Here is a 24,240-nt window from a genome sequence, read left to right as displayed (position 1 = left end):
AACTTTCACCTCTCAATCATAAAAGGGGCCTGGCGCACAATAAACCTCAATATATAGAGGTCTGGCACAAATAACGCCCCTTATTTATGAGCTGGTACTCTATACTAAATCTTTTATTATAAAATCATAAGCATCTAATTCTGTAACAACAATATCACACTCAAATACATTATGTGACATTTTAGGTGAAATGTTCAAATTCTGTCCATCTCATGTGAGATATTCATGTACCCTACCAACCACACTCAGTGGCGTTACTTCTGCTGGACCCTGTACTATGATGAAATATCCTTGGACCGTGATGTGCTCCTCACAAAGCTTTGTAATCTCACGAGCTGTTACTTCCTTGTCAATCTGGCAAACTCCCATTCATCTTTGAAGAGCCTTCATATTTATCTCCTCATATAACTCCCTTTAAGGGATTTATTCACATTTCCCACTATTCTGCCAGAACATCTATGGTATCCTTTGCATGTATATATAAAAGTTATTTATATACATTCATATGTATTTTTATCACAACCTTCTTTACTAGACTCTACGATTCTCAAGAATGGGAACTAGCTCCAGTTCTAGGTAGATATTTGTACATGTTTGTAAAGCAAATGGATGTAGAGTTCTCATCCTCCTTTTCAAAAAATCTGTTCCCAAGTCCTTCCACAGTAGAACATGCTTCCTTTAGGAACTTTCACTCCTCTCAGCCGAGACTCCTGACTCTCTGAATCAGGGCAAGCAAGCCTTGCCTTTTGTTAGAGGTGGGGTTCCAGCCATTACTTGGTCCCCGCCTACCTCTCTTCCATCTCCTACACTACATTTTCCCTCGCTAACTTACTTGACTCCAGCCACACAAGCCTTTTCTTTTTCTCAAATATGCCAAGCTTATGCTTACCTTAAGGACTCCGTAATTCTGTTTAGAACTACACACTTCCTCCCAAGTTGCAAATGGCTAACGTTTTCTCATCATTGAAAGCATCTCAGATATCATTTCCTCAGAGGTGCCGTCCCTGCCCACGTTAAAGAAGTCCCCAATTACACCACTCCCTAGTGCATCTTCTTGCTCTGTTTCCTTCTTATTCCTGTCAGTATCTGAAATTGTCCTCCTTATTGTTCACATTTTGGGGATGTTTTTAATCCTCCCCCCAGGATATGTTGATTTTAGAGAGAAAGGAAGGGAGAGAAAGAAACATCAATGTAAGCATTGATCAGCTGCCTCCCATTGGCGCCCAGACCGGGACCAAACCCACAACCACAACCTTTTTGGTGTATGGAATGACACCACAACCGACTGAGCCATATGGCCAGGGATATAGCTCACATTTTGTACACCTTAGAAGGGCCACAGTAGTGAAGATTTGTGTCTGTTTTGTTCACTACTGCATCTCCAGTACCTAGACTGGGGCCGGGCACTTAGTAGGGCTCAATAAATACTTGATGAGAGAATGAACACAGTCCAAGTGGCTTTGGGGATCTTGAGTGTTGAGTATCCAGGCATTTGCCACCTTTTCCCAGCTGTGGGGAAAAAACAGAAGTTTGACCAGGTGTAATCCCGACATTCAAATTATGTCCCAGACTCTCAGGACCGCAGCCCCGGCTTGAGTCCCAGTGCTGCTACCAAACTCCTTGCGTAACCTCCTTTGTGAGAGAAAGTTTGATGCAATAGAAAGAACACCAGCTTTGGAACCTGTTACTTACCAGCTATTTGACTTAGGACAAATTACTTAAGGTCTCCAAGCTTTACTTCCCTCAGTTATCAAAGGGAGATGCTATTACTGATCCCCACAGAGTTGTTGTAAAGAGGCAACGTAGGGATTTTAAGCATTTACTGAATGTTAGTTCTCTTTTCTCTCATCATCTCTGATTCTTAATTCCCCATTCATAAAATGGAAGAACTAGGTATTTTTTCAAAAGAAACGGGAAATAAAGTTTTTACATGAAGTATCCCAATTTTAGAATGTTGGCAATAAAAATGTGTAAAAGACCTCTCTTTTTTAAAGCTGATTTTTAAATGTAAAAACACCTTGAGGGTCAGACAAGATACTTCTGCGGTCCGGATTTGGTCTGTGAGCTACCAATTTTCCACACTGGCTGCTGGCTTGTCAGGGATGCTGTATAATTTAGGCAAATCCGTTACTTCACAGAACTTCAATGAGCCCATCTGTAAAATGGACCCACCTCTGTGCAGATCGTAAAAGGTCAGCAAACTCAGATACAGACAACAGATGGGAGAGGGGTGAGAGGATGAGGATAACCGTGGTCAAATCTATGGTGTCTGAAGGAGACTAGATTTTGGGTGGTGATACTTTTACCCCAATACGTTTTAAATTTAAAGACAACAGTGTGGAAACGTTTTGCATAACGCTTGCACCTACTAGGCCCACCGCAAGACGGTGGCTTTTTGTGGCTGTTGATTTGGTAAGTATGTATTCATAGAGCAAGTTATCTCTGAGACTAGGAAACCAGAAAAGCGACTCCAATAAAAGAGAAAAGACGGCAAAGGAGGAAAGAGAAGAGGTGAGGAGGCAACAGGGTCCGCCCTCCAGGCGGGGCGCCAGCGAGAGGCCCAGGCCAGGGCGGGAGCGCACGTGGCCTAGATTGGGCGGAGCGGACGCGCTTGGCCGAGACCGAGACCTCCGAGTCGGCCACGGAGACAAGCCTTGAAGGTAGGTTCCAACCGGGCTACGGGGACCGTGAAAGTCGGGGTGGAACAGGCTGGGGTCCTAGGAGTTGGGGTACAACGAAGGGCGCAGGGCCTGAGACCTCCACCCTCCATGGGCAATGCGGCACGGACGCCTGGGTCCTCTGGATCCCTCCCCTAGGGGAGGGGCTAGTTTTTCTGACCAATGACCGACCGCTCCCGAGGCCCTGACCCGCCCCCGGAACCACCGTCTCACCGAGTGGCCAACCACTGGGAACCCTAGCCTTGGGCTGCGCGAACGCGGAGCCTTGGGCTGGCGAGTACGCGCTCCTCACTCGATCCCGCCTCCAGCCGGTACCCTAGAGCTCTCGGCCGCCGACCGAGGCGCCAGGGAGTGACTCAGCGCGGGGAGGGTGGCGACTCGCTGATACTGAAGATTCGAACTGCTCAGAGTCTAAAATGCGGAGATGACTGGGGTGAACCAGTGTCTTCAGAGCTGGTCCTGGGGAAGTGCTTGTGCCTAGGGCCGAGCTGGGGTGGGAGGGGAGAAGGCCAGACCCAGAGACCAGGGTCGGGCTAAAGAAGGCAGGGCTTCACCACCTTGCCTTAGCCAGGGCCATGGTGGGAGGCGGGTCCTGAGCTGCTGACCCAGCGGCCCCCCCCGCAGGACACCAAGATGCCTGGCGAACCACAGACGGAGGAGAAGGAAGAGATGCAAGAGGAAATGGTGCTGCTGGTGAAGGGTGAGGAGGATGAGGGTGAGGAGAAGTATGAAGTGGTGAAACTCAAGATCCCTATGGACAACAAGGAGGTACGTGTCACAAACCCTGGGGCACTGTTTCCCCCTAACCTGGTTCGGTTCCAGTCTACAACCTACAGAAACCAGGGATCCTGTCCCTATTTTTCCATAGATCTCAGATTTAGAATCTGAGGGTTGGCAACCCATCCTTCTGCCCCACTGCCCATGCTGACAATCAAGCAGATGTCACACCTACCGTGCCAAGCTCTGTGCTGGGTGCTGGAGAGTAAATGTTATCCTTGGTTCCCCATGGAGCCTGATGTGTAGCAGGGATAGACTGCTAAGTAACCACGCAGCTACAGTTCTGTGTGATGAGTGCAGGCACCAGGGTGGAACCCCGGAGCTGCGAACTTAATGTAGTGTGGGGTGGGGGATGGGCCAGATTAGGCAAGAGTAACCTCTGACTCTTGGTACAGTAGCATTTACTATTCTCCACTGTTTTTTTAAAAAGTCTTTGCCATGTTTTTAAAAATTAAATTTTATTGTTTATGCTATTACAATTTTTCCCCCGTTACTCCCCTCCCCCCCACCTCACTCCCTCAGGCAATCATCACGCGGGTTCATTGCCCAAGTCCATTTGGTCATACATATATGTTTTTTGGCTGTTCTATTTCCTATGCTGTACTTTACATCCCCATGACTGTTCTGTAACTAGCAATTTGTACTTCTTTTTTAAAAAATATTTATTTTTTATATTTTAAGTAATTTTCTCTTTTTAGATTTTATTTATTTTTAGAGAGAGGGGAAGGGAGAGAGGAAGAGGAACATCAATGTGCCAGAGAAACATGCATTGATTGCCTCTGGCATGCCTTTAACTGGGAACCTGAACCACGACTCAACTCATTCATGTGCCCTGGCTGGGAATCGAACCCTGTGACCTTTCAGTTCCCAGGTCAGCGCTCAGTCCACAGAGCCAAACCAGCCAGGATGCAGTTTGTACTTCTTAATCCCTTCATTGTGTCACCCACCTCCCTGACCCCCTCCCATCGAGCAACCATCAAAACGTTTTCTGTATCTATGATTGTTTCTGTTGTTTCTTTATTTTGTTTTTTAGAGTCAATTATTGGTAGGTATGTATTTATTGCCATTTTATTGTTCATACTTTTCATCTTCTTAAAGAAGACCCTTTAACATTTTATATAATACTGGTTGGTGGGGATGAACTCCTTTAGCTATTTCTTGTCTCGGAAGCTCTTTATCTGTCCTTCAATTCTAAATGATAGCTTTAATGGGTAGCCTGGGTTGTAAATCTTTGCTTTTCATCACTTTTAATATTTCTTGCCAATGTCTTCTAGCTTGCAAAGTTTCTCTTTTTTCCTTCATTTATATTTAGAGAGAGGGGAAGCGAGAGAGACAGGGAGAAAAACACTGATGGATGAAACATTGGTTGCCTCTTACACTGGGGAACAGGCTTGCAACCCAGGCATGTGCCTTGATCCAGGCATGTGCCATGACCAGGAATTGAAATGGTGACTTTTCACTTTGCAGTACAAAGTTCGACCAACTGAGCCATGATGGTCAGGGCAGCCTGCAAAGTTTGTTTGTTTGTTTGTTTGTTTCTTTCTTTCTTGGTAGGGATTCCTTCCTTTTTTTTTTAAGATTTTATTTATTGATTGATTTGATTTTTAGACAGAGGGGAAGGGATGGAGAAAGAGAGGGAGAGAAACATCAATGTGTGATTGCCTCTCACACGCCCCTTACTGGGGACTTGACCTACAACCCAGACATGTGCCCTGACTGGGAATTGAACCAGCGACCCTTTGGTTTGCAGGCCAGTGCTCAATCCACTGAACCACACCAGCCAGGGTGCAAAGTTTCTTTTGAGAAATATGCTGGCAGTCTTATGGGAGCACCCTTGTAGGTAACTAACTGTGTTTCTCTTGCTGCTTTTAAGATCTCTTATTTAGCCTTTGGCATTTTAATTATGATGTGTCTTGGAGCGGGCCTCTTTGGGTTCATCTTGTTTGGGACTCTGCTCTTCCTGGACTTGTATGTCTATTTTCTTCACTAAGTTAGGAAGTTTTCAGTCATTACTTTTTCAAATAGGTTTCCAATTTCTTGCCTGTCTCTTCTCCTTACAGCATCCCCATGATGCAAAGATTGGTATGCTTGAAGTTGTCCCAGTGGCTCCTTACACTATCTTCATTTTTTTGGATTCTTTTTTTCTTCTTGCTGTTCTAATAGGTTGTTTTTTGCTTCCTTATATTCCAAATCACTGATTTTATTATCAGCTTTATCCATTCTATTGTTGATAGCTTCTAAATTGTTCTTTGTTTCAGTTAGTGTATACTTTGTTTCTGATGGATCTTTTTTACACTGTAGAGGTTCTTACTAAGTTCCTTGAGCATCTGTATAATCAGTGTTTTGAACTCTGCATCTAGTAGTTTGCTTGTCTCTGTTTTGTTTAGCTCTTTTTCTGGATTTTTATTCTGTTGTTTCATTTGGGTCATGTTTTTTTGTCCTCATTTTAGCAGCCTCCTTGTGTTTGTTTCTGTGTATTAGGTAGAGCTGCTTAATAGTGTAGCCTAATGTAGTAGGTGTCCTGTAGGGTTCAGTGGCTCAGCCCCTCCTGTTATTCAAGCTGGGTACTCAAGATGTGCTCACCAGGTGGGCTGTGTACATCTTCCTTTTGTAGTTGAGCCTTGATTATTGTCACGTCCAAGGTCAGCCATTGCCTATGTTCTCTCTGGGATCACACGCCATAAGCTACAGAGCGATCTGCAGATGGCTGCTACTTGTGCAGGCCTTCGAGGTGCCCATGCGAGGCCATGGTGTGAACCAAGCCTGCCTGCTGCTAGTGTTGGGACTGGCGCAAGTTAGCAGGATGTGCCAGGCACCCTAAAGCCAGATGCTACTTGTTTGAGAGAATTTAAAATATCTGAAACATGGTATAAGACAAGCCGTTTATATATGGGAAGCTCCTGGACAGCTTGGGTGGGCCTGAAAGTTGGGTGGGGCCAGGTTGCAGGGAATCACCAGGGTGGGGCAAACAGTGTGAACCAGGTTGATGGAGTGTCAGATATAGCTCCCACTTCTGGGCTCCGTGAGGGTGCTGGACAATTCAGTTCCTCCCCATATGTCCAATGCCTTTCAACCTGCTGTTCCACTGGGGAGCTCAGATGGAGCGAGTTCAAGTAACTCCGTATTATGTGGGCCCTTTAAGAGGAACTGCCTGGGACTCCAAAAGTTTCTGACTTCCACAGCCTCAATCTCTGCTGGTTTTTACAGTCAGTAGATATGGAGACTTCTTTTCCTGACACTAGAACCCTGGGATGGGTGGCTTGGTGTGGGGCTGGGACTCCTCCTTTCTGAGATTTCGCTCCCAGTTTTTATCTGCTACACATGGGTGTGAGACCAGCCCATTCCTTTTCTCTACCCTTCCTACCAGTCTTGATGTTGTTTCTTTAATTCTGTAGTGGTAGGACTTCCATACAGGTCGATTTCTGATGGTTCTGGATGATGGTTACTCTATAGGTTAGTTGTAATTTTGTTGTGTTTGGGCAAGGAGGCAAACCGTGTTTACCTATGCCACCATCTTGACTGGAAGTCTCCTCCAGACACTGTTTTGAGCAACCCAATTCTATAACACAGGTAGTATTTGTTCTATTTTACATTTGAGGAAACTGAGGCCCAGGAAACCAGACAGCTGGGTGACGGGCCCAGGGTCTCAAAGTTAGTGAAGAGATAGCTACTCTGAGAGAGTGAGCGGTGAAATGGGTGACTACTCCATGTGGAAGAAACGGGCCCTTCAGTGGCTGAGGGAGTGAGTGGGGCACTGGGAGAAGTGAGTGCAGGTGGTTGGGTCATGCTGTAGCATGGATGAGGTTAGGGTGTGTGGCAGGTCAGGTAGGACATTTGGGTTTTATACTGAGGGTGATAAAGGACTAAAGAGGAGTTTTTTAAAAAAAATTACAAGAGGAGTTTTAATATAAGAATATGAGTGAGATTTCCCCATTCAATATACTAACTGCCACCAATTCCAAGAACCCTGCAGAACTCTCAGGCTTAGCCAGCCCAGCCCTGCTTATAGCTGGAGAACTCTGGCTGGGTTAGGGTTGGCAGCCCAGGCTATGAGTTCCTGCACAGGAGCCTGTTTCCAGGGATGGAAGTACTGCTGCCTTATAGTGGGTGTGGTGGACCCTAGAGGGAGGAGGCTAGTTGCTTTGGCCTCTTGCAGTCAGTCAAAATAACTGTTTAGTTCTGTTTTCCTAAAGCCTCTTTGGCCCATCATCCTAGCTTAGTCTGCCTCTTCTAGCCCATTGGATCTCCACATTTCCTTCTTCTACCTGTAAGTTAAGAACTGAGAATCGAGAGTTTACGGTGGACTTCCACCTCCATCATTTATCAGCTGTAAGACCTTGGGCAAGTCTCTTAACCTCTTTGTGCCTCACTTTCCTCATTTGTAAAAGCAAAACCATAACAGCATCACTTCTTGGGTTTGTGAGGATTAAATGAGTTAATACATGTAAAGAGTTAGAACTGGGTGTGGCGAATAATAAACACTGTAAATATTTGCTGCTATTTTCTCCCTAAAGTTCAGGACCTGGGTCTAGGTCATCCTTCTGGAGATTTTTCAACTCGCTTTTATCAAAGGCCGTTTTAGGCCGAATCCTGGGGCTGGGGATGCGAGGGAAAACCAACATGGAGGCCTAGACAGGACTGAGGGCAACCAACTCAAGGCAGCCCAGCAGGCTTTACAGAGAAAGCTTAGCGGAGATTTGGCAAATGGAGGCAGGGGAAGGGCTTCCCAGGAGGAGGAAACAACAAAAGCAAAGGCTCAGAGGAGATGGGGCTCGAGAGTTAAAGGCATTGAGAGCCAGTGTAGGAACTTGACACACTGAAGAAAGACATTGGATTTTCTATTTTGAAGATTCATTGTCTGTTGTGGGAAGAACAGGCCATGTAAGGCTGGTAGGCTGCTCTGAGGTAGTGACAGCAGTGGAGACAAGACAGAAAGCAGGGGATATTTGGGAACCTTGATCGCACTGGCTGGAGCCAAGGATGAGAAGGTGGAGGGTGGGCATGGCTAGTCATGAGATGTAAGTGGGGACAGACTGTGAATGGTACATGTAGCAGTTAGAAGCATTGGTTCAGATTCTAACTACACCATTTATCAGCTTTGCCTTTGCTTTCTCTGTAAAATGAGATAATGGAAGTGAGATTTTTGAAAGCCAGTCTAAGTATCATCTGGGTGACTGTATTTGGAGGAGGAGGAGGGTGGAAATGAGGATTACTCACACACCCCATAAACATTTAGCTCAGCACTGTGCCCACAAGATAACTGACTAACTTGCGGCGTGGTCTCCCTGAGTCTGTTTCTTTGAAAACATTGATCCCAAAAGCTTCTCCCAGTGCTGACATCCTATAGCTCTTAGCTATCACTCAGTCCTAAGGCCAGTCATTGTCCAGGACAGGCCTTAATTATGCTCTACGCAGAGGCTGAAGCATTCTTTCATTGCCTATCGAAAGCCAATCTCTTTAACGAATACAAAGATTTTCTCAAAGGGCTCTCTGCACATCCAGTCCTCCCTCCCTCCCTGCCTCCCTCCCTCCAGCTCCTTAAACCTTAGGTTTTCTGTTTCCCTCAGGATAAAGTCCTGGCTCCTAAGCCTGGCATTCAAAGATCTACGCCACCTGTCCTCATGTACTGACTTCATCACCCAACACCCTTCCCATGCCCCAGCTTCAGACGGCTGGAGAACAACTATGGCTGAGAAAGGTTTCTGGTCCCAGGCTCAGACTTGGCATGTGTGGTCCTTCAGCCTGTAAAACCCTCTTCACCTTTTGCAGCTGCTTTCTCCAGGAGTTTCTCTACTGTCTTCTAGGTTGTGTCTTAATGTTAACGTGCATAGAAATCACCTGGGAATCTCATAAAGTGAAGATTTCGATTCAGCAGGTCTGGGGTGGGACTTGAGATTCTAAAAATTTCCCAGTGATGCTGATAAGGCTGGTCTGTGGACCACACTTCCTGTAGCAAGGAGCTAGAGGATAGGGACCATATTTTACACTTTGTACTAAGCAGAAGGGGGATTCTGAAAAGAGTCCAGGTGAGGGAGACAAGCTGTGTAGGTGACGTCTAACTTGTAAGTGAGAGAATTGCGTCATGAGGAAGAACAGGTGTTCGGACAATGGCAGACTTCCAGTTCCGACCCTGCTTCTGCCATCAATTAGCTGTAGGGCCAGGGGTCGCCGTAGTTACTTATTTATAAAATGGAGCTAATGATACCTAACCCAAAGGATTGTGAGAGTTTAAAATGAGAACACGGGTGAAAAGCACGTAGCACACTCCCTGGCACGTAGAGTGCTCAATAAATGGTAGTTATAATTATAACTATTAATCAGGAAAGCAGTGGCTGAGGAGGAAGCTGGGAGCTTTGCTCTGGTTGGAAAAAACAAACTTACACAGGAAGAGAAGATCACTATCTTCAAATACTTGGATTATCATATTACTAGACGACGTTGTACGCCCATGATAACCTCTTGTTGTAGTGCAGATACCTCTTATTCTCATTTTTAAGTCTAATACTTGTAGAATTTAAGACAAGCGAAGTCCTTTAATGACCACCTAGTCTGGTGGTTGCCAGTTGCCATGTAAATCGCTTGCCCGCTGGGCTCATTTATTTACTGCTCTTCTTCAGGTAGATTCACATTGTTTTTGTTAACTCCACCTTCATCCAAACAATAATGCTGGTGGACCTGTGGGTTTCCTGTGATCCGTTGTTTGTCTGATATCTGTGAAAAGAAGTGCATAATGATTATAATGAGAGAAAAGTGTGCCTGCAGAAGGCTTGGGACCCTCTTGCATCCTGTGATGTGTGCATAGCTCAAGTTCAGTAATTGTATCTCACCTAGCCTACCTCACCTTCCTTGGTTCACCAAGGCCTGAGAAGGGAGCACCTTGCCTGGCGTCTAAATGAGCCAGTCTCAGCCCCTCTTACCAAGATTTTTCCTGGGGCCCCCAAGCCCCTCCTCCTGGAGCTGCAGGTACCAAGAACACTTGCGTGAAGAAGTTCTTCCTAAGCCAGTGAACCCAGCATGAGGAAGTCCTCAGGCTGGTCAAGGTCATGTCAGAGAAGGGTGCCAAAGAAAAAGGGGCCAGAACAAATGTAGATATAATAAGGAAAGTTCTCTCCACAAGTGCTGACGTGTTGAAATAAAACCAATAGGTGTCACAACCCTGGCATGACAGGAAAGAGTGACCTTGAATTCGGACTGTGCCAAATCTGCTATGGAGGGTGTCTCGATTTAAAGTATCAATTGTAGTTTTAACTTTGAATCCTCCTTGGAGATAGCAGGGACTTGGAGCCCGCCCTTCTGTCACATCTTGGCTGCGCAAGTGCAGGGAAGTACAAGGTAGACTACTAGTTAAGCGTCCTGACTCCCACTGGCTCTGGGGATTTAATCTCCCTGCGCCTCAGTTTTCTTTCTTTCCTTTTCCTTCCTTCCTTCCTCTCTCTCTCTCTCTTTTTTTTTAAAGGATTTTTATTTATATATTCTTAGAGGGGAAGGGGAAGGGTAAGAGAGGGAGAGAAACATCGATGTGTGAGAGAAACACCTGTCGGTTGCCTGTTGCACATTCCGCTACGGGAGACCAGCCCGCAACCCAGGCATGCGCCCCGACCAGGAATTGACCCGGCCGCCTTTCGCTTTGCAGCATGATGCCCAAGCAACTGAGCTGCTCCAGTCAGGGCACGCCTCAGTTTTCTTAATTATCAAAGGATAACACCTGACTCAAGGGGGTGACAGGAAGACTTAATACAATAATAAACATCAAATGGCATTGTTGAAGCTTACACTGTAATGTCGGGATCACTACTATCATTATATGTACTGTTTAAAGTAGAGTTCCCTTGGCTGGTCACTGATTTCCCAAAGCTGGTGTTCCAGCTTCTGAGTTGGCTACCAAAAAGCAACAGCCTTTTTATGCAGGATCTTCAAGACTGAAGTTGCCCTCCTCACAACTTAAGGGTGGGTGGAGGTGTTAACTGCTCCCCAGCTGTCATCCTCTGTCAACCTGTTTCCTTATCTATAAAATAAGAATGTGATAACTACTCTGAGGAGAAGCTGACAGTGTCTTGTCCTTCATATGTGCCAGGCATTTATTCGTTCATGAATTAATGTACCTAACTGCTTGGCCCACGGAAGATACTCAGCATCATCTTGGCAGGGATGAGCCCCCTCTTTCCTAGGGAGGGAGCAATATGCCCTCAGTATTCCTGTTCTTTCTGCTGCTAACACAAAACGTTAACATAATACAATGTTAATATGGTTACTACGTTTTCCCTTCACCTGCCTTTTACGAAACACTTCTTTCCTTTTTCTGATTTTATCTCTAGAAGCCCAGACTTCATGAAAGGGGCTCATTTTCAGTTCAGGCCTCAGAATTGTATTTGGGCTTCACCCTTGTCTTCACAGCTTAAGAAATGGTAGGTGCTGGATCTTCAAAGTTTATTTAAAAGCCTGGATTTGCTCCTGGCCTGGCTTCTAAGACGCCATCCTCTCCCACCTCTTTGGCTGCTGCTAATCTTACTGCCCCAGGTTCTCTCTGCCCATTCCCTGGGTAATCTCATTCAGTTTGAAGGCTTTCAAAACCGTCTATAGGCTGATGGCTTCCCAATCAACACCTCCAGCCTGGGCCCCTCTCCTGAGCTCCAGATTGTCAAGAATTGCAGATGTGATCTGAAACGGGTCTCACCTTTCAACTCGCTCTTCCTCAGCCACCCTGGCGTCTGCCGAACTCAGATCCTTGGCGTAATTTTGACTCCCTTTTTCTTTATGTCTCATCTCTAATCTGTTTTTCAAATCTGTTTTCTCAAATGGCAAGAACATGTTCAGAAGCAGACCACTTCTTACCACCTTCACTTTTCACCTGTCAGCTGGGTCGGAGCCACTGTTTTCTTTTGCCAGATGACTGCAGGACGGCAGCCTCCTCTCTGGCTCCTGCTTCTGCCTTCTTGCCTTTCTGCAACCCCAGCAACCTGGTGGAAGCTTTTAAAATGAGTCTGATCTGGTTATGTCCCTGCTCAAAACCTTCTAACACCTCCTCTAATGGTTCCCCATCTCATTCCTATTGCAAGGCCTTAAGAGATGCCCTCCAGGAGCACCCCATGAATTTCTCTCCCCCTCATGCATTGCGCCCTAGGCACTTTTTCTTGCCATCGCTGGAACTTAACTTGCAATACTCCTACCTCAGGGTCTTGCTGTTCCCTCTGTAGCCTGCTTTCTCATCTCCTTTAGATCTTTGCTCATGTTACATCAGTAGTTCATAACCTTACTTAAATTTGAAGCATTTCCCAATACCGGTACTCTTTATCCATTCTTCCTGAAAGGAGGAATATAAAAAAATTTAATACTGAATCTCCAGTGCCTAGAATGGAGTTTGGCAGATTGTATGCCTTTAGTAAATATTTGTTGAATTGATAAAGAATAGCTAGAATGATTCCGAACATTATAACGTGCATTAATGCAGACTGTAATTTAATGTGCACAGCCATCTTATGGGACAGACACCTTTGTTTTCCTGTTTTACACATGGTGACATTGTAGATACCCAGGGCCCTGGCTTTCAGTCCTATGGGTCAGGACTGAGCTGTCTGCCCTTTCTCCACAGGTACCAATCGAGGCGCCAGCACCGTCTGCTGACCCAGGGCGCCCACATGCTTGTCCAGACTGCGGCCGTGCTTTTGCACGCCGCTCCACGTTAGCCAAGCATTCGCGCACACACACGGGCGAGCGACCCTTCGCATGCACCGAGTGTGGCCGGGGATTTTCTCAGAAGTCGGCTCTGACCAAACACGGCCGCACACACACAGGCGAGCGGCCGTTCACATGCACTGAATGCGGCCAGCGCTTCTCACAGAAGTCAGCACTGACTAAACACATACGCACGCACACCGGCGAGCGGCCCTACAAGTGCCCCGAGTGCGACAAGCGCTTCTCGGCTGCCTCGAACCTGCAGCAGCACCGGCGTCGCCACACAGGCGAGAAGCCTTATTTGTGCACGCACTGCGGTCGCCGTTTCGCGCAGAGCTCCAACTACGCACAGCACCTGCGCGTGCACACAGGCGAGAAGCCGTACGCTTGCCCGGACTGCGGACGTGCTTTCGGTGGCAGTTCGTGCCTGGCGCGCCACCGACGCACGCACACAGGCGAGCGGCCATACGCATGTGCTGACTGTGGTACGCGCTTCGCGCAGAGCTCTGCGCTGGCCAAGCACCGGCGTGTGCACACTGGAGAGAAGCCGCACCGTTGTGCCGTGTGCGGACGCCGTTTTGGCCACCGCTCTAACCTGGCGGAGCATGCTCGCACGCACACAGGCGAGCGGCCCTACCCCTGTGGTGAATGCGGCCAGCGCTTCCGCCTCAGTTCACACTTTATCCGGCACCGTCGCGCGCACATGCGGCGCCGCCTCTACATCTGTGCTGGCTGTGGCCGAGACTTCAAGCTACCCCCGGGAGCTACAGCCACCACTGCCTCGGAACGCTGCCCAGAGTGTGAGGGTAGCTGAGTGCAGATCTTGTTGGTATGGGTTGCAGCTAGGGAGGGGCCAGGGCCCAACTCCTAGGTGTTGAATTGACATGGGCAATGACTCCAAGTCTCTGGTCTAGGAAAGGGCGTGATGGCAGGCGGGCTTGGGCCTGTGACACTGGTGAATCTGCTGTCAGACCCCTGGAAACGTTGCCCAGTCCTTGTCATTACAAATTCTCAGCCCGTGTAAGTAAATAAAGTATTATATCCTCAATCTATCAGTGCCAGTGAATGAGGTGGATGGGGAGAGGAAAGTTGGTGTTTTCCTAAGGCTTAGATGACTTAGGTGGATTGTCCCGGAACAAAGTGTAGCTATAAGCCTAAAAAGAATTCCTGAAATTGTGTGTCTATACTCATCCCACACACCTCCCTTGGGTATCTTCTCATAATGTAAAATCTGGAAATGCCTATAAATATAGCAGCTTTGTGTTCAAACAGGTACCGCATTTGCAGAGCTTTGGTGAGCTCCCAGTGAACGTCATGGAGCTCTGTGTAGTGAAGAGACAAGATTAAGCTTGTCATGAAGGCTGACAGAGGGAATTTCATACAGCTCCTGAAACTGCATGCCAGTCTTGCTGGTGGGAATGCTAATGGAAAGGAAGAAAAGTTGAGTATATAGAGAGGGAGGAGATAATTGACCAAGGAGAGGGAATGAAAAACCAGTAAGGATAAGGCTCCAGCTATCACTAGTAGGGAGAAGCAGGGTGGGTTTGAAACAAAGCTGAAGCAGTTCCATCTGGACTGTTTTAGGTGGTAAGAAAGATGTCACTGGTTAAGAGGGTGAAGTCACTACAGGAATGAGGCCGTTAAAGGGAATCCCTCATTTTAATAATGTGGAAATAGGCTCATAAGGGCAGCAAGAAAAATGTGAAGGTCTTTTCCCCCAGCATTACCCCACCCTGAGGGAAGCGGGCATCTCAGAAAAGAAAGTGGCGTGCCTGAGGTCACACAACGCGTGAATTATACACGTAGCTAACACTATCTTTCTGTGTAGAGGTGGAATGAGAAATTGGTCCTGGGAGGGCAGGGGTGGGGGCAAGAGGCCCAAGCCCAAGAGCAGTGGAAGCCCTGTTCTGTTCCACATCTAAGACCTGACCCTGTTTTGTGCTGGGTCCTGAGACTCAGTCCTGGACCTAGGCCTCCCTTAACTGTTGACATTTCCTGCGGTGGGCATCCGAGTTTTTGAGCTAAGAGACAGAAAACTGCAAACTTACAAAGTACCTGCTGTGTGCCAGGCACTGGCCTAAGCACTCTACTTGCAATAATAACTGACTTAAACTTTAGAGCCCTGTCAGGTAGGTACTGTTATTTTCACTTTAGATGAAGAGGCCGATGAACATCATCCAGCTGATAAGTATCAAGTATGGTGTTGAACCCTGACGTCCTGGCTCCCAAATCTGGGCTCTTACCGCTACCTACAGCCTCCAGTCTTCTGTTAGGGGCTCCAAAGGGGAACAAACGTGCAGGAGATCCCACAGGGGACCTGCTAGAAATGAGATCTCTGCCCGGCAGGTGGGAGGCATGGTAGAGAACATGGGAGGTGGGCTCAGAGGCAACCCTGGTGCCCCTGTAGTACCTGCTGAGACAGAGCCTTCCCAGGAGGAATCCAGAAGTTGCTAGACAAAACTTTTATTGAGAGAGAAGAGTACCAAGAGTCTGTCTTCCAGAGGTTCCTGAGCCTCAGACTTCAGGGAGTCAGGCTCCCAGGCCAGCGATCCGTTAGAAAAGGACTAGAATGAGGTTCCATGGCCAGGCCATCATCTGCTCCTCAGGTGCCATGCTGAGTTGCAGATCCTGGGTCCATGGTTCTAGGCTGAGGCCTGGCCTGAGGATTCACAGGCAAGGTCTGTAGCCCCCACAGTCTGGTCTTCAGAGGTGGCCCCATGGGGCAAGTCCGTATATTTGCGGGAGGAGCCACGGGAGAGATGTGGCGGGTAGCGTCGCCGGTTGGTGTCCATCTTGGAGAGCACTACTTGGGGCAGACCCACACGGCAGCGGGCTGCTAGTGCTACCAGGTAGATGAGGACATCGCTCAGCTCCTCCTGAAAGGCTGCCTGTTCCTTGGGGGGCCAGGCTCCTCATCAGGCTTCCACTGACTGGGGGTGGAACACACAGACACGCACATGCTAACTAGGACGAAGGGCTCTGCCTCTCAGAGCACCCCGGTCCTCGCAGCAATGAACTCCCACCTCCAGAAACTTCCTTCAAGGACAACTCAACCCACTGGGGGCCAGAGTAGGGCCAGGGTGGGGAAGACACACCCACATATGATTCACCCAGACCTGTGTCCTCACCGAAGCCAAAGGGCTGCCAACACATCATTTCACTCGTAAAGACCCAATTCTACTTCTCTCCAGCCCAAGCTACTGCCACCCCAGCCTAAACCTCAGACCCGGACCACTGGGGAAGCCTGCTAACCCATCTTCTAGCCTTGCCCAGCGTCAGCTTTTAAAAGTGCAAATTACATTTTGTCCCTCCTCTGCTTAAAATCCCCTAGCTGTGCTTGGAATAAAACCCGAACTCCTGACCGTGCCCTCCAGGTCCGGCATGAGCTGACTCCTGCCTCTTCCACTGTCATTATCCACTACTTTCCCCAGCTCCCCACCTACAAGTCACTCTGGCTTTTTCTGTCTCACAAACAGGTCAAACTGCCACAGGGCCTTTGTACTTCTTTCCCTGAATGAACTTCTCGTGGTCCCCCTCCACCCCCAATTCCCCAGTGGCGGGCTCCTCCCTATTGTTACTCGGGTATCAGCTCACATCTCTCCTCCTCAGAAAAGCCAACTCCGTTTCCTTCCTTCTCTCCACCTCGGGTTATTTTCCTCAGAGAACCTATCACAATGCCTGAGATTTTAGCGTTAGTTTGCTTGTCTGCTGCCCATCTTGCACTGCTAAGGTGGGAATGATGTGTATCTTTTGGAAGGCCACATCGCTAGACTTTAGAAGACCAAGTATACAGATGATGCTCATAAATTTAATAAATGAACGGCCTTCCCACACACACATCTCCGTGCCCTCATTTCTCCATCCCCACGGTGACTTCACTGGCTTAGGCCTCGCCACCTCTCCCTTGATCTACACGAGCCTCCTCACTGGTCTTATCCTGCCCTAATTCATTCTCTCTCTCTCTCTCAAATAAATAAATAAATAAATAAATTCCTTTGTTAACTCTCACCTGGGGATAGATTGGTTGATTTTAGAAAGAGAGAGAGGGAGAGGGAGCAAGGTCCCAGGGTTAGGGGATGGGGGAAGAGGTGTAGGCCCATGCACGCACCTCAGTGATATGTAATAGGGACATAAGTTTCCAACGGGAATCTGTAACTAACTCCTTGGATGCCCTTAAACAAGTCATGTCTTTCTATGCGACTATTAAAAGAGCCAAGCGCCTACGCAGACCCTAAACGGCATGGGAACCTCACACCACCCTCTCTTTCCATTCCATCTCCCGCGGCTGCTTCTGCAGTTTCCTCCACCAGACATACCCCTATCTCTGCCTACCCACGTGCTATGGCCTTACAGAGACCTTGCAGGTCCACGGGCACTGTCCCTAAGAAGCCTTTCTTGGTTTCCTCCAGCAAGAAATTAAGAGCCTCTCACCTCTCGCTGCATTTGCCACGTTCTACCTCCCACTCCTGGAGGGCAGAGGCAGAAGCAGCATGGACCCAGTATTCCCTCTCAGGGCTAGTTGTAATATTATTCACCGGGCGTCACCATTCCCCCTGCCTCAGGTGTGCACTGCTAACCCCGTTTTGTATAGGAGGTTGGAAGGTTCGCCCGGGGCCGGACAGCAGAGCTGGGACAGCTGCAGCCCTTCCCGACCAAGCGGAGGGAACCTCCCCGATAAAAAGGGAGAAGCGGGGCGAGTTCCCCAGCCCAGACTGGACAGAGTCGGCTTACATGTCTTCGAGCGTGGGCTCCGGGCTGAAGCTGAAGAGGCCGGCAGCACCAGTGCCCTGTCCCCCGCTGTCCCCACGCTGCTCACTACCCACAGAGGACATGTCGCCACCCGCGCGGCAGCCTCGCCTGCACGGGAGAAGCCCGCCCACCGCCGGAGCCCGCCTCCAAGAACCTCTGACCAATCACGGGCGTTAGCGTTGCTTCCCGGGGCGGAGCCGCAGGAAAGGCCCATCAGTTCTCTGGAGTTTCCTATAGTCCGCCCCTCAGGCGGCCTGGACCAGTTTGAGCAAGTTCCAAGCGTGCGCTCCTAGGCGTCTGTCTGAAATTTGTTCGGCCTTGGCCAAGCATCTTAAAGGAGTCTGTACTGCACCCGATACCACCAGGGGAGGAGACAAAGGGCAGAGGTCGAGGAGAGCGCAGGCGCGTCACTTCACTTACAGGCGCCAGTTGGCGCCAAAGCGAAATGACGAGGCGGGGAAAGGGGCGGGCGCTCCGTGGAAAACGCCGGAAATGGAGGGTTTAAGCAAGAAAGGGCAATGCATTATAAGGCTACGAGAGTGTCTCCAGAATGCAGCTGGGCACCACGGAAGTGACACCGCGGTAGCTGTTTTAAGCATTTAACATATTTACTCCTTCCATCAGTAGGTAATGCGATCATCATCTTCATCATCCTCGTTTCCGTTTTACCCATAAGGAACTGAGGCAGGGAGTAATTTAACTGAACAGCTAGGGAAGTGATAGCCAGGCTTCAAATTCAGGCAGTTTGACCTCACAGTCTCTTTGGCGTACACTATATTGTCTCAATTGGCGATAAGTACCAGGAAAAAAAAGTTTAATGTATTTAAACATTATGAAAAGTGGGGACAACTTTAGGTTGCATGATCGAGGGAAGATGTGGGTAAGCACTGTTGGTTACCTACCTAACTGCCCACTTCACGCCTGCGTCTTTGCAGAACCATCACTATATTCTGGGATACACCCTTCTCTACTAGCTTGGTCATGTGACTGTCCCTTTTGCCCTGCCATCCGTGGGTTTGCGGGTGAGCACGTGGCCCAGTTCTTGACAATGAGCAGATCCAGGAAGCCCGTTAGAGACTTGGGAAAGGTTCTTGGCTATTTTTTCTAAAAAAGGACCCAGTAAGTCTCTACCTCTGATGTTAGCATGTGAGGAATGGATTGAGAGGAGAGCTAGTCCACCAGCTGAGACTGGTAGATAGCAACATAGAAAAGACCTGGATCCTTGATGATATTGCTGGGCCCCTTATTTTTACAGGTTCCAGAAATGCCCTCATTTAGGATTCTGGCTATATAAGTTAATAAATCCCATCGTTGGTCAAGCGATTTTTAGTTGGTGTTTCTGTTACTTGTCGTTGAGAAAGTGACATTTAGGCTGAGTGTTGTTATGGAGGCGAAGAGAGGAGAGTGTTCCGGAAGTGGACTAGAGTTCTAGGTAGAGGGAACACCAATGCGTAAAGCGGGAAAGGTTTAGCATGCTCTAAAGACAAGGGAATTGCGGTATGGCAGGGATGTAGTGAGCAAGGGGGAGAGTGGTTGGATATGGTTTTAGAGACGTGAACAGAGGCCAGATTAGATCAATAGCCATGAATTTTATTTGACTCGGAATTTGAAGTATAATGGAAGCCCTTTGGAGGGTTATAGGCCGGGGAGCCATATAATCAAAATTTGTATTTATGAGCTGCCTGCCTGGCTGCCGTGTTGAGAGTGAACCGGAGGAGGGGAAGAATAGAAGGAGGGAGATGAGCTAGTGCAGTTGTCCAGGCACGAGACGATGGTGACGTGGACCAGGCTGATGGTGGGCAAAGGGGAAGAGAAGTGGACGATTGGGAAGATATTTTGGAGGTAGATCTAGACATAGGCTTTGTTGGTGTGAATAGAGGGATGGGAGAAACGGTAGAATCAAGCATGGTTTGCGGGATGTGGGTGTTGAACAGTTTGGTGGATAGATGACTCATACTGGGACGAAGAAGATCAAGAGCAGGACTGAACACATGTGGCTTCAGGAGTTTGAGTCATGCCAAAGCAAACTGAAGAGGTATGTCAGTTGGCAGGTGTGTTTATGAGCCTAAGCTTTAAATTGAAAACAAGTTTTCAAACTATCTTTATTGATTTTAGAGAGAAGAAAACATCGACGTGAGAGAGAAACATCGACTGGTTGCCTCCCTTACTTGCCCCGACCAGGGATCAAACCCATACCCAAGGGCCGGGAACGGCCCCGCAACCTTCGGGTGGACGGGGTGACACGCCGACCAGTGGAGCCACACTGCCTGGGGCTCTGAGCCTATAAGCTGTAGAGGAGAGATAGGAGAGATCCAGATTTGGTAGTCTCAGGCATTTACACTTCCAAGTCATGGAACTGGAGAAGGATAAGTAATACGAGAACGTAGGGGGACAAGACCGTGACTTGGAGTACTGTGACAATTAGCGGCTGAGCAGTGGAGAAGGGGCAGATGAGGCAGGAGGAAAATTGGCAGAGTGTGTTGCTATGGAGACGAAGAGAGGAGAGTGTTCCAGAAGGAGCGGACACTTGATTTGGATGCTGCTGAGCTGCTGCGTGAGACGGGAGCACTGAATTTGCCCCTGGATTAGGCAGCATGGAAGTTGGATATGAGAGACAGGAGAAAAGAGGGCGTCCCAGGTAACTCTTGAGTGTCTGGCTTGAGTAAATGGATGGATAGTTTTGTCGTTTTCTGCAAAGAGGACACAGAAGACCTGGAAGTTGGGGTTGGAGGGAAGAAAACGAATTCGTTTGGGACACATGGAGCCTAAGATGGCTCTGGGACATCCAGATGACGTGCAGCAGGCAGGTAGACGTACAGGCCAGAAGTTCAGAGCGCTGAGCTATGTTATGGATGTGTGGATGGAAAGTTTCAGGAGACAAGCACCTTCCTTGGTGTTCGGTAAGCTTCTCCGGACAAGAACCCAACGCTTTTACTGGAACGTAAAACACAGATGGAGGGCAACTTTTTCAGGAGTCTTGTGCATCTGAGAGTGTTTGAAGAGCCAGCGACTGGGACTTCTAGAGCTCACTGGTCGGGTGGTCGTCGGGGGCTGACAGGAAGGAGGAGGCATTCTGTCTGGGAATGCCTCTGCCATCCTCCCAGGAGATCCCTGAGTGAGCTCTAAGGCTCCTGTGAAGCATCCTTCAGGGACCCCTATGTTCCTGCTCCGCAACATCTTCATCTGAAGACCAACCAGACCCAGCTCCAGCACAGCATGGGCTTGGGGGGCAGGGGAGTCCCTCATGAGGGAGAGGGAGCAGACCTGAACACGTGATTGGCCCTCGCACCTGGGCTGCTCATCCCAGGCTCTATCCACACCCTCACCCCCACAGCCAGTCAGTTTACCCCACTGCTCTCAGAAATATCTAGGTGACATGACCTCCCTGCTTTAGTCAGGGCCTCAGTGTGCTTGGTCTTGTCTTTCGGTCCACGTTTGTGAGTAGCCCTTTTTAAGCCTGTACCTTCCCCTCCAGAGACTGGACTGGATGCCCTAGCCTTCTCAGACTAAAGGTGTTTCCCCAAGTGCAGGCTAATAAATGTTTAATGTAGGATGGACGGGCTGAGACAGGGCAACGCGTGCTTGAACACGCATGCCCTTCTGCTGCTCAGAAGAGTTTGACCACCTTTCCCATTAAAGCCAAGCTGTGCAACTGCTCTTTGGGAAACGCTGGAGAGTGGAAGAGACAGCCGCAGCCGGAGAACAAAGTAGTAGAGGCCCAGAGCCCAGAGTAGAGGCCCCAGAGGCCCAGAGGTGGTCTTGGGATGGAAGAACGTGGACCAGTCAGAGATCCCAGAGACAATAGAGTGTGATGGGAAACTAGAAGTCAGGTGATTGGGACCCTATTCACCGATGCCCTTGGGAATACTCTCTCTTTCTAGAGCCTCAATTTCCCATCTATATAAAGATGGCCTTCAAGGACCCTTTGTGTGCGTGCTGGGAGGATCGGGACAAAATATCTTTTGTGCATGATTGTACCTCCAACCCATCGCCGTGCTCTTCTTCCTAGAGGCAGAGCCATAGGCCTTGACGGTTTTGTACGGGGGGAGAGGGGAAAGAGTGTCGCTATAATTAAAAGTGTTTGTTCTCATTAAATGTTTCAGAGGGAGTCATGAGAGAGGTGTTTTAGGAATCTCTGACTTAGCCTATTTGGGATGAGTCGTCAACGCCCTTAGAAGTCCTTCCACGACTTACTTATCCAGCCTGGCCCCTTGCACACATGCTGAAATCCAGCCAGGTAGTCCCCCCTCTGCCCCTTCCTGCCTTCGCTCACACAGTTCACTGCATCTGGAATGCCCATTGCCCTTCTCTGTGTATCCGTATCCAAATCCAAATTCCGCCCAATCTGTAGAGCCCTGCTGCAAATCCACCCCCTCTGGGAAGCCTTCCGTGACTTCCTGCCAAAAGGAAATAACTTTCATTTCTCTTTCAAAAATCATATTTGATTGATTATGCTATTACAGTGGTCCCAATATTTCCCCCTTTGCCCTCCTCCACCCAGCATCCACCCTACTCCCTCAGGCAAATCCCCCCACCATTGTCCAAAATATAGGTCAGGCATACAAGTTCTTTGGGTACTCCATTCCTGTTCTGTACTTTACATCCCCACGGCTATTCTGTAACTACCTATTTGTGCTTCTTAATCCCCTCACCTCTTCCCACGCCTCTCCCATCTGGCAGCCATGAATATGCACTCTGTATCCATGATTCTGTCTCCGTTCTTCTTGTTAACTTAGTCTGTATTTCAGATTCAGTTGTTGATAGATGTGTATTTGTTGTCATTTTATTGTTTGTAGTTTTGATCTCCTTTTTCTTAAGTAAGTCCTTTGAAAGTTTCAAATAATAATGGTTTGGAGATGATGAACCCCTTTCGTCTTTTTCTTGTCTGGCAAGCTCCTCATCTGCCCTTCAGTGTGGGGTAGAGCAATCCAGTGGCACAGCCTCCCCTTATGACCTAAGCGGGGTACTTGAGGATCGCCTTTCATGTGGGCTGAGTACACTCCCCTCTTCTGGTTGGGCCTTGGTTGCTGTTGCCAGGTCAATGGGAGGGATTTACCCAGGCCAGTCAGCTGCAAGGACTGGCTGGGACCACTGACCACCAATTTAGTTTTCTATAGCACTTCATCCACTCTCCTCTCATGACTCTACCACTTTTCACCTTACTTTGGGGGTGACTCGTGTCCCTCTTCTAGATCTTCCCCTACAGTGTGTCTCCCGGAGGACAGAAGCTCTGTCAGGCTTTTGTTTCCCCAGAGCCTGGTACTTGACCAGATCAAATAAATACTAATTGTAGAAGCATGTCCCATGGGATCTACTCCCTGACTTCCCTGCCATAGGCGGGTATGGCTGTGCCTGCGTTTATGGACGGGAAGGCCGAGACTCAGAGACTTGTCGAGATTCGGTAGAAAGGCATAGGCTGCAGCTCATCACCACCCACACATGCTTGCTCTGTGCTGAGGTTACCTACTCACTGCCATTTCTTCTGCCTTTCTGTCCCTTCTCTTGGTCTTCCTCAAGCTCCAACTCCCCTTTTTCTTTTGTTCCTTTGGCTCCCTTTTCTTTTCCTCCACTTCCTTTTCCTTCATCGCCTTCCTCACCTCTGTTTGTACCTGTGATTCCTTCCTAATTTCCACCCACCGTGCTGCTGCCTTGATTTTGATGCCCAGCCCCTCCCCAAGGAAAAGTTGGATGCCTTCCTTGCTCTCAACCCCTCACCCTTTCATTCATTGGTGATTGATTGACTTTTAGAGAGAGGGGAAGGGAGGGAGAACAACTTCAATGTGTGGTTGCCTCCCACGCGCCCCCTACTGGGGACCTGGCCAGCAACCCAGGCGTGCACCCCGACCGGGAACTGAACTGGCCACCCTTTGGGTTGCAGGCCGGCACTCAATCCACTGAGCGACACCAGTCAGGACTCCAACCCCTCACCCTTTCCAAGTTTACTAAGAGAGTCCAGGCCAGGGAAGTCTCAATCATTTTCCTCCCCTTTCTACTACCCACCCCAAGCTAGAGAATGAACCAGTTAGAGAGCTGTGTAAGTGGACAACCAGAACCAAGGTCCAAATTTCTTCTCCAAAGCCTTGTCTTAAGAGATTGGTGGTATCAGCCCCTACTGCCAGGAGACAACGAGAGCAAGGAGAAAGTGGAAAGAGGGGGTGCTAGGATCCCCAAATGTGTACCTCCCTTAGTCATTCATTCATTCAGTACATTCTGAACACAAACTATGGACCATCACTGTTCCAGGTGTCTGTGATTATGTTTAATTTGTTGTACAAGGTTGCTTTTTGGGTGGAGTCAATCTGCCTCATTCTTTTTTTTTTTTTCTTTCTGTCATTGGCTAGTTTTCTATACTGTTGTTAGATGC

The 24,240-nt window shown here is 48.5% G+C and overlaps 2 protein-coding genes across 4 annotated transcripts in view; one reads left to right on the top strand and one right to left on the bottom strand.

Annotated features, from left to right (window-relative positions):
- DCTPP1 (dCTP pyrophosphatase 1) overlaps positions 1-18,292 on the bottom strand; it is a 38,174-nt gene extending 19,882 nt beyond the window's left edge. Inside the window, exon 1 of the mRNA XM_054582692.1 lies at positions 17,859-18,292. Coding sequence (XP_054438667.1) covers positions 17,859-17,959 — 101 coding nt within the window. The 5' untranslated portion in view covers positions 17,960-18,292. The remainder of the gene's footprint in view (positions 1-17,858) is intronic.
- On the top strand, positions 2,621-14,175 carry LOC129078043 (zinc finger protein 771-like). 3 transcript variants are annotated; one of them, XM_054582686.1, is made up of 3 exons: positions 2,621-2,660; positions 3,303-3,446; positions 13,045-14,175. In XM_054582686.1, the coding sequence occupies exons 2-3, from the start codon at positions 3,312-3,314 to the stop codon at positions 13,939-13,941; spliced, it is 1,032 nt and encodes a 343-aa protein (XP_054438661.1). In that variant the 5' UTR covers positions 2,621-2,660; positions 3,303-3,311; the 3' UTR covers positions 13,942-14,175. The 3 variants fall into 3 exon arrangements, with proteins under 3 accessions (XP_054438661.1, XP_054438662.1, XP_054438660.1); XM_054582687.1 differs by lacking the exon at positions 2,621-2,660 and adding an exon at positions 2,934-2,989; XM_054582685.1 differs by lacking the exon at positions 2,621-2,660 and adding an exon at positions 2,998-3,111.
- Positions 18,293-24,240: the final 5,948 nt, after the last annotated feature.

This window comes from Pteronotus mesoamericanus, unplaced genomic scaffold (assembly GCF_021234165.1).
Source record: "Pteronotus mesoamericanus isolate MK-2021 breed Mesoamerican mustached bat unplaced genomic scaffold, CSHL_Meso_final contig_72, whole genome shotgun sequence".
NCBI classification, from domain to species: domain Eukaryota; kingdom Metazoa; phylum Chordata; class Mammalia; order Chiroptera; family Mormoopidae; genus Pteronotus; species Pteronotus mesoamericanus.
This window is presented reverse-complemented; position numbering and strand designations above follow the sequence as displayed.